This window comes from Zootermopsis nevadensis, unplaced genomic scaffold, assembly GCF_977971745.1.
Source record: "Zootermopsis nevadensis isolate Lab colony 2312 unplaced genomic scaffold, Znev_1.0 Znev_ptg000001l, whole genome shotgun sequence".
In the NCBI taxonomy this organism is placed as follows: Eukaryota; Metazoa; Arthropoda; class Insecta; order Blattodea; family Termopsidae; genus Zootermopsis; species Zootermopsis nevadensis.
Genome location: NW_028259133.1, coordinates 15,802,369 through 15,812,918, shown reverse-complemented (window position 1 = coordinate 15,812,918; position 10,550 = coordinate 15,802,369). Strand labels below are relative to the sequence as shown.

The 10,550-nt window shown below is 39.9% G+C and overlaps 1 protein-coding gene across 3 annotated transcripts in view; it reads left to right on the top strand.

Annotated features, from left to right (window-relative positions):
- Positions 1–10,550, top strand: part of LOC110833086 (uncharacterized) — a 53,428-nt gene that overhangs the window by 24,561 nt on the left and 18,317 nt on the right. For 2 of the 3 annotated variants that reach the window (XM_087344094.1, XM_087344085.1), the window contains exon 2: positions 2,631–2,672. The exons of the other annotated variant lie outside the window; for it this stretch is intronic. In XM_087344094.1, coding sequence (XP_087200220.1) covers positions 2,631–2,672 — 42 coding nt within the window. The remainder of the gene's footprint in view (positions 1–2,630; positions 2,673–10,550) is intronic. 3 annotated transcript variants of the gene reach the window in all.

Here is a 10,550-nt window from a genome sequence, read left to right as displayed (position 1 = left end):
TTGTTTCTTTTCTTTCACATATACAGAACCAGCCCATGTTTGGTCTCATATAAGTTTACTTTATTGACATCATCTGTTAACAGAGTTCTTACGTTTTCACGTCCATTACTCAACGACCTCTCGATGCACATAGTAAATAGTTCTTAAGGGTTCACATTTGCCTTTTTTTTTTTGTAGGTGTACTACTTCTTGCATGAAGCTCAATGAGAACAGTGCGCGCTGACTCTGGTGTGTGCTACATACTTTTAGATGAACTCGAATCAGAACCTTGGTGTCGGATGACAGTTCAGATAAAAAGTTTGTTCTTCAGCTGAATGCTGCAATATTGGCCACGACCTTTCGCTCCCAAATACTTTCTTGTTCGCCGAACATGACAGTCCTCTCATGTAATTTAACGCTGTGATTGATATGACGAAATTTACCTCTGACTTATACATTCATAGTCATATTTAGTTTAGAAGCTGTCCCTAACAGTTTCCAGTCAACATCTCTTCCGGACATTGGCATAATCCATCAAGTAGAACGTTTATATTGAAGAACCATGAAGATCACATATAGTTGTGTGATGTTTATGAAAACTATTTTATCGAAACATTTATTGATGTGATGTAGATTTATTTATTGTGATTGGCTGCGGGCTGGACGACTGGGGTTCGATTCCTAGCAGGGGCAGGGTGTCGAGATAGGAACAGCCCACACCCCAAATTGTAGAAGGGAACTTTATACCGCTTCACCAGTCTGATACATGCGAGGTATGGAACACGCATACGACAAAAGTGAAAACAACGTGGCTCAAAAATATGAAAAGAGTTCTTCTGGTATGCGTTACCTTAAATGAGAGGGTGATATTAAAATTGTTTCTGAAGACTGAACTGAATTAAGCTGGTGATATTTAAGAATTTCACATCAGCGAATATGAAGATTTTTCTAGGTGGTTGCGCTCTGATGATGGAGGCAGCAAGCACCCCTGAAACACCGAGAAAGTTCTACCATACTACATTGCGTAAAACCCAAAAGACATACTCGCCGCCTAAGAAATTCAATTTTCACTTTTACTAGACGGGAAATATTATTCCAAGAAAAGTCAAGAATTGTTGCCAGAAGAAATTCTAAATCTGTAAATAATCCGACACAACTTAGGAAATGAGCGGAGGTACATCATGAACATACCTTGTATTGAAGGCGGTTAATGGCTAACAGCCGATACGTAATTGGAACTTGCACAAAATTGCGTATAGAACTAGATTAATACGTTTTTCTTAAAAATTTAAAGGTTAGTTCCGTATTTAGTTTATATAAACAGCCTAATTTTACGGAAATGCACTATAGAATTTCGCCCCGCTTTTAGTGTAGCTAGTGGCATGCTTTTTCATTTGACTTGCAGTGTTGATTAAAATGTCAAGCAGAACTCAAATGAGAGATGTAGACACAGTTTTGGAGGTTTCTTGGCCAAAGAATCAATGACCTTGATGTAGAAGTTTGTTCCCCTCAATAGTGAATGAAGGTCCTGTCACAGTTCCTTAAAGAAACTATTGTGCTTTATTGCTTGTTTCAATATGGATTTTACGCTGTGTAAATCCACTTTGTTAATGGACATCTCTTTTAATTCCACATTTGTCAAATAATGGGGTGTTAATTGTTAACACACAGACGCGTCATAATTCCCTGGTAACACAGTTATAGTAAGTGGGTCAGAATAAATAGGATCCATCGAAACCTTCAGCCTGGTAGCGGCGCAGGTATCATGTAATGAGCATTCATCTTTGTGTCACGTCCATAACTCTGGTTGCAATTTTTTGTTTGGTTTCTAGTAACTTCGTACCTTCGTGACCCTATTGGCGGGGAGTTTGTAATCGTCTGTTCGTTTCGTTATTCAGGTCATTAATATACGCATTAGAAGCCGAGGTACCTCATTCATTGAAACCAATGTTAACGGGATGGATGAATTTGGTTCCTTTCCCGGCAAATGCAAGTATTTTTCTGTTAGTCACATGGTCCATATCAACTATGGGGTCCATCTGGTATCTCTTATCAGTGAACGCCAGGGGCTCTTTGCCCGGAGGTATCACAGCCATAGAGTCAAGCTGGCCCCTCACCTTCCTTTGGATCCGAGGTGTATAATACGTGGTGTTTCTACCGCGTTCCCCATGCGATGCTGTGGTCTTAGCAACGGTAACTCTGATCTGTAAAATTACTGCATAACAGATACTGAGGAATATGATTTGGAACGTAGCATGAAAATCATGCAAATGAAGAGTATGAAGTTGGCTGTTTCCTGGGATACTCCGCAATATTGTCTGGTAAAAGTTTGCCGACGTTTCAGAGGGCGATAATTGTATCTGGAATAAAAATATGTAGTTATCGATACTGATAAGCCCTCTCATAAGGAGATGGCATAAATTATTGAGAGGCGTTTCTGGAGACAGACTTTCCAGCGTCTGACGTGGAGAAATGTTTTTACTGCATCGTTTTATAAAAAGGAAACATGAAGCATCCCTTTGATATTTTCCTTTCGTAGACCTGGCAACCGAATTTGTTTGCTGTCCATTCCACACACGACTCTTTGTTAGTTATTCCTCTGTGACACTACTTGCTTCTCATTAATTAAGCGATCTTTTATGTCCTTTCAGGTCGCCCGGATGCTGATGGAGCAGGAAACAAAGGATCAACCGGTAAGCTCTGTCGATTTCTTATCATTCTTAACAATACGTGAGGATATACTTTATGTGCATACTATTATAGACCATGCGTGGATTGAAAAGCTTCTCAATGGAGACTCTTTCAAATAACATAATTTTCTGGGGTTAAAGTTATGCATATAGTGCCTTATTTCAGAACAATGAAACAGTTTGATTGTGCTGTGTACCTTTTTATGACAAGAAGAATTAGATACAATGCTACTTGATTGATTTATTTTATTGTTCATACTGTGTTAAATGGATTAGCCGTTTCAGTTGACACTTCTGTAACCCGAGTCATAAATACGCAGAGGCTGACCGTGTTACAATGGCCATTACTTTGAAAAACAAAAGAGTAAAGAATCTTGCCTTCGTCGTTCAGTGTTACTCCATACAACGGAGAAAATTTTTTGGCTAAGACCTTAGCAAACTGAATTAAGTAATCGAGAAAGTAATTAAAAATCCCGAACTTTATAACTTTCATGGAAGGGGCGTTCTAAGAGCAATTTTTCTTTCATTCGCTGTGTGTTTTTTCTCGTAACACGTACAAATATAACCTGATATCTCTTCATAATTTTAATTTATTTTGTCGTGTTTGTGCCTTCATATTGTTTTAGTACAGTCCAGTAAAAGCACCATAACTGAATTCACTCAAAATTTTACCTTATTGAAGATTATGAATATGTCTACAAAAGATTGCAAGTATTTTTTTAGTGTTCATTAAAAATAAGACGAAGTTTTCCGTGTTCGGATTATCAACACTGGTCGTTAGTAGATCGAGTGTCTCTTAAACCGATCGCCGATCGGGTTATTGCTACGTTGGAATACCATCGTGAAGTAACTTAAGAATACATTTTAATTTCGCGTATATCTGTGGTGACCTCCAATATAACGTAATTTAATAATCTGTTACCATCAACACTTCTTATTTTTATTAGTATAATTCTGACCCAGTAGGTCGAATTTTACTTGCGTGACTTTGTATAATTGAATCATTTTAAATAACAGGTCTCTACGAACTGTTTTGTAACCTCAGCTCTCCACCCTGGTGGAATAACGAAAAATCCCAACTTGCTACAGTAGTCGTCACCAAATGATATGCTTCAAGACCACAGAAGGACTATAATCTTCCATTGACCTCGCGGCTCCAAGCCAACAATACATCGTTAGTTCTGCTACGCTGCGAGTTGCGTGATTGCTTACTTGCCTTAGCTCTCCTGATCGTGTTACAGTGTTGTGCGATTTTGTTGTAATCTTTAATCGAAGTCTTTAATTGGCGTGCCATTAACCAAAGACGCAGAGAAACAAATGTCACTGATTAGGCCTATGTCTTTCAAATTGAAACGTCTGTACCAAAAACAGATGAATTAGTGTGTGTTGATAGTAATACATTGTAACAAACAATGCTAAGAATGAATCACCGATCTTAATTACATAGCCATATTAACATTTTAACCTTCTGATGTTACTGTAAAATTAAATTGTAACTGAATTGCATTTGCAACAAGAATGCAGTTCTCATGTAAACGTTTTTAAGGACTGTGAATTTAATTTTTACGTCCTGGGAAGAAGAATACCTCGCCGAAAGATGTGTGGTTTTAGTACTTCAGAACAGGATGTTGCTAGAAAACATTTGTACATGGTTTTAGAAGCGTCGTGTTAGTTTGCAAATAGTGGCAATTAAGTGAAGCCGAGCTGTGTAAACCGAAACAAGCTCTGCTTGAAACTTCTGGTGCGTGAATGTGAGTCCCACTGGTGTTACTGGGTACAGTTACGAAAAGGAAATAATTCTATGAAGCAGAATCCTTTTTATAAGCTAATGGTCGCACAGCTGATCACGAAATTCTCAGTCTTTTCAAAACTCTAAAGATAATTAACCGTGAAAATTACTGTCTACTGGGATGTTGAACCGTGTAGTCTGTCAGAAGATTGCCAACGTTTGATAAGTACTTCTTCTCTCCAGCATCAAGGTGATGTCCCATCGCCCTGATAATAGAGGCAACATACACCTCTGAAATGTCGGCAAAATTCTACCAGACTTCACGGCGCGACATCCAAGAAGACAGTCAAATTCATACTCACCGCCGTGAGAGATTCTCACCTTCGTTAACGATGTTCACAAGTGTTTCTCATGTGCGATGGTCTGTGGAATACCTGTTAGTATTCTGAGTATTTTTTCCCCCTTTTTACTGAGAGGCACTATTATTCCTCTGCCCATTTTTCAGGCTAGAGGACTAATCTTTGTCGGCTGTCCACGACTGATTATTCAGTGTATGTGCTACTACCACCATATATTGAGACCGTTTCTTCCAGACGCAATATGGGGGCCCGCCATGCTGCGCTGAGAAAGGGCCCACTTAACATTGGCCAATAATAACAATAATAGTCAATAAGTGTCGATGTTGGTCTCCTGGGTAGCAGCGCTATGTGGACTGATAGGCAGATACCAACGTGGACGAAGGAACTTACTGTCTTCGTCTTAACATGTTCCTCTGAAATGTTAATATGTGCCTACAAGATCACACGGCATTGCTATCCAAATGACCAACATAGACCTGTTTGCCTCCGTGAGAACTCCAAATCTCAACAGTTACAGCAACAGCAACAAAAGAAACAAGAAAAACAACTATCAGTACAACAAGGGGAATGGACGTGGGAAAAACCGAAACTTTTACAGAAGGCCAACGTCTTACCTTTATAGCTCTTAGCCTGACAGAGCAATGTGTTAACAGGTGATATTCTAACAGAATCGGAACTAGTGAGGAATGCTATTGTGATTTGTCGGTCTCATCCGCCGTGCAGGCTATATTGCGTCGAATGATATGAATAAATCTGGAAAATGGCGCCGTTGTCTCTTTCGTTTTAATATTCCCAAAATTGAATTCAATAAAATAAAATAAAATATCAACGATAGTTCTCCACCGAGTTCGAACCCTGTACTTCGTAACAGAAGTCTAGATCTTTCCCGCTGCACCGGTCTGATGTTGATACGTAGGCTATTTACTCGCAGATTTGTGAAGACAATAAACGTATAATTTAAAATCTAAACCGTTGTTATATGTTAAGACTTCAACATGTGTTACATGGTTTGACCTCGTACTTTGCAGTTCTTCATTCCGCCGAGGTTTTAAGCACAAGAACTTGTTGACGTTCAAAGGTTTAAGCAATGTGTTTAACAATCTCTCGTGCTCTGAAGAATCTCTCATAAGACACAGGACATAGTCCGTTATGTACGACACCTTTATGGAACTAGATCCTGACATCCTCTTCTACTGGTCTTCACTGCTTCTGTCGCCACTGGAATTTTGGGAGAGAAATCTGATAGCAGGAACAAGAGCTGCAAAGCTGGGGTGACCTGTAATGTAAGCCCTCAAATTTGTTCACAATTTACTAGAAGCAATTTTTATGTGGTTGGACTAACGTGATAATAACCATCTTTCCATAAAATTAATAAAGCAGTCTAAAATAAGCGGCGTAATAAAGTCTTTAGGTATTTATGGAACCGTTTAGTAAAATTATTAAACTAAAATACTGTAGCTTATGTCTCTCTTTCTGTCTCAGCTAAGAAGTTACTCGATTTTCCGTTATTAAGTAAAGAAAGCCCAGGTCATTAAACTGATGATTTTCGGGGGATAACTGAAAAAATTTACATGGTCCCAAACCCGCTCTTAAGGGTCACGCTGCACTGTACGAGATTCCTTGTGTTGTAGATCTCAAATGTTAAGTTGGTGTGGAAGTTGTTACATGAACAACACGCAGGTGTATAGACAACGGTTGATTAAAGGAACATCTTCCTTTCTGAGTTAGAAAGGTCACTAACCAGCAGAACGTACAATAGTAGCATGGGTTGCTTGCTTCCGCGGAGTTTCGTTGCTTGTGGGACAACGCGGTGACTTGCCGGCAACACGAAGTAAAGGCATGAGGAGTCTTCTATCTATAAAGTGTAGTGTTTTATAAATCGAGCGGACAGACCTGGATTGTAGTGGAGTAGTTTTCGTTGGCTCACTCGTAAATGTGTCCCTTTATTAGTGGCGATCTCGAAATCATGGAGTTTGTATGAGGAAACCGTACATATACAAAATGACGAGCTCTGTAATTTTCACTGTTCACAATATGTCGTCGTCGTCATCATCATCATCATCAGTGGGTCAATGTTTGTTGACGGACCTAGGCCTCCTTTCACGTGCGAGGTTTCTTAATGTAATTAGACATTTAGTGGGACTCCTTGGACGAGTGATCAGCCCGTCTGAAGGCCTATACCACTACAAAACAGCACAACACAGAAAGACGCGGACAAACATTCATGCCTTGAGTGAGATTCGAACCCACGGTCCTCGTGTCCTAGCGATCAAGGCGATAACATCATGGCGGGTGAGGAGAGTAAGACATACGCATGAGATATGAAAATGCTCATAGATTTGATTGGTAAATCTGACTGAAGAAACCACTTTCATTCGTAAGGAAACACAGACATAGTCGAGATTTGAGTATGAAGATTGTTGTCTCCTGGGTTGGTGCGGCATGTAGTCTAGTCTCTGACGTTTCAGAGGTAATTGCTGCCCTCGAAACGTTGGTGAACGTCGACTAGACTACATGGGGCAATAGCCAAGAACACAGTCATCATGGAAGTATGAGCTGGATTCATCTGTCTCCAGTAGTGGGCTATTTCGAACACAGCAGCGAACCATCAGGACTCATTAGAGGCGGGCGAGCGACTGTCGCTTCTTAGTAAGATTCTTTCCTCTTACTAATTTTTGGAATGGACCCCACTGCCCTGGTCCCAAAGCATCTTCTCGTGGGTGTTTGCCTCCAAGGAAATCAGACTAGCAGCACTGTCAGGAAGCAGACATTCCTTGGCACGCACGCGCATACACGTGGGTTTAGAGTGGATCACACTGCGTCCGATCTAGTGACCTACAGAATAACCACACCTTCTTTGCCTCCTGGTCAGAATCCGGATGTATTCTTGCCGGAATTACTCAAGATACTTAGTTTGTGGATTCTTCGGGTTCGGTTTCGTTCACTACAGACAAATTAAACTCAGAAAGCTAAGAGTTTCTGGTAAATTACCGTAACATGTGTATTGGAAGAGTGAAAACACGATTTTCCTCATTACGACATTCTTACAATTTTCTCTTCACTTTATTTCTAAAATATTTTACCAAACATTCTTTTAAAATTCCGTGGCCTGCGTTTTATCTTAAATTAAAATTTATATTTCCACGATCACAAAAGGGATCAGGGAAATAAAATACTATAAAATATGATGCATCTATGTGAACGAATGTGAGACTATATATCTGAACTAGAATTTTGGTGTATTTGGTTGTTTGTTTTATTTTCTTAAGACCGACTAAGTTGTGAAGACTTCAGCTGCTTAGAAACAAGGCAAATGCAGGAAATGTTTAAAGGTTACAGGATAACTCTGTCACGGAACCATGAAACAAATGGAGAAAAGTTGACGTTGGTGTCCGAAAAAAATTGAAATGACTCTTCGCTGAGAAACCAAACAACGATACAAAATTCCTTTAAAGCTAACTGCTATTTTGGTTTTGGATAACTACGCGTTTCTACTTCCTCTTCTAGGCGTGACGTCCTGTAAGGGCGTGACGAATTGTGGCCATAAGTGTCAAAACGCAACAATTTTCAAAACGTTACCTAACCTAACAAAATCCACTAAACAAACTTAAACTAACCAAACCTAATCTAACCTAACCTAACCCAACCTATCCTAACCTAACCTAACAGGTAGTAACTTCATCGAACGTATTGCAAAGTAGCAAGAATTAACCAAACCGTACGTAGCATAACGTAAGCGTGCCGAAACGTGACTTAGTGACGACGCGTACCCAAGCGTGACATGAGCTCACGTCATGGCAAGTGATCACCAAATGTGTCGAAATTTGACGAAGATTTGCAAAGCGACCAACCGTGACAAAGCGTGACTACTCGTGACCTGCTATAAAGGCGTGACGAGAGGTCACCATAGGTGTTAAAATACGACGAAGATTTGGAAAATGTGTCTAGGCGTGACCAAGCGTGCTCAAACGTGACAAAGAGTGACTAGGCGTGACGTACTATAAGGGAGTGACGAATTTTGGCCATAAGTGTAAAAACGTCAAAGCAATTTCCAAAACGTTACCAAACCTAACAAAATCCACTAAACAAACTTAAACTAACCTAACCTAAACCAACCAAACCCAACCTAACTTAACCTAAATCAACCTAACCCAACCTTACCCAACCTAACCCAACCCAACCTATCCTAACCTAACATGTAGTAATTTTATGTAACATATTGCAAAGTAGCAAAAATTAGCCGAACCGTACGTAACATAACGTAAGCGTTCCGAAACGTGATTTAGTGACCACGCGTGACATAGAGTGACTAAGCGTGACAAGGGTTCACGTCGTAGCAAGTGAACACCAAATGTGTGGAAACGTGACGAAGATTTACAAAGCGTGACCAAACGCAGCCAAGCGTGACAAAGCGTGACTAGGCGTGACCTGTTATAAAGGCGTGACGAGAGGTCGCCATAAGTGTTAAAATACGACGAAAATTTGAAAAGTGTGTCTAATCTTACCAAGTGTGCTAAAGCGTGACAAAGCGTGACTTGGCGTGATGTACTGTAATGGAGTGACGAGATGTGGCCAGAAATGTCGAAACGTGACGAATACACATATTTGTCGGGAAGTTTGAGCGAAGAGGGTTACCATTGGTTGTCGGCAGCCATGCAGTTCACGCCGTCACCGTTGTATCGTTACCACTGTCGGCAGTCTCGGTCCATATTGAACGGAATTTGCTGGCCACTGGTACCGTTACTACGACATTCCAGTCTGACTGTCGGTACGCCATCTCTCGTAGTGAATTACAACTAAATGACTGAAGTCCAGTTTTTATTTTTCTTTGCATAAAGCGAACGTATGTTAATACCGTTATATTCAACTGGTCTTGGGGAAATACTGTATACTATAAGGGGCAGGTTCGCCATATTTGTGTCACATATTACGTGGTACATACCACGTCTTTGAAAACCGAAAGGGTCTTCCTTCAGTATGACATTTTCAAGATTTGTCTCGCTGAAGTCTTTTATTAAACAATTTATTTATTTTTACAAATTACTGAATTAGGAACGTTCTACTAACTGTGTAAGATTTGAGGTTTTCACAGCGGTGAGTATGAAGATTTCTATCTTCTGGGTTGTTGCGCTGTGTAGACTGGTCGATGTTAACCAACGTTTCACAGGTCATACTGCCTCCTTCATCAGGGCGTCATCACAGCGCAACAACCCAGAAGACAGAAATCTTCGTTCTGCTAACTGTTTGTATTTTATCAGTGATACTGATTTTATCCTCAAATACGAAATACTTTAATTGAAGAAAAATTGAGTCGCTGATAATCGTTAAAGGAACATTTTCAGTAAACATTTATCATCTTTATAAATAATATCCTTTATATTTACGGAAATAACAGGTTTATGGATAAGCCCTATGCAAATGAATTAGGCTAACGTCAAGAATAAATTTGTAAGAAATTGCCATAAAATATTTTGTTACTGCCTCTTACTCTATAGCCGACATCTCTTCATTTGTTTTCGGTTTTTTTATTATTATTATTAGTGTTCTGTCTTACGACAGGTCCATATATTATGAACAGGATCCTTCCATCCTCTTCAGGCTGTCAGGGACCTGTTCATATATATATATATATATATATATATATATATGTATACATACATTGTTGGCAGATGATCCAGAAGTGGTTTGCCATTGCCTTCTTCTGTGTGAGTGTGAGTGAAGTAATTGTTGGGATGCCACGGAGAAACCGGGGAAGCCCCCGGAGGAAAACTCCGTGATGCCTAGTCCACTGCC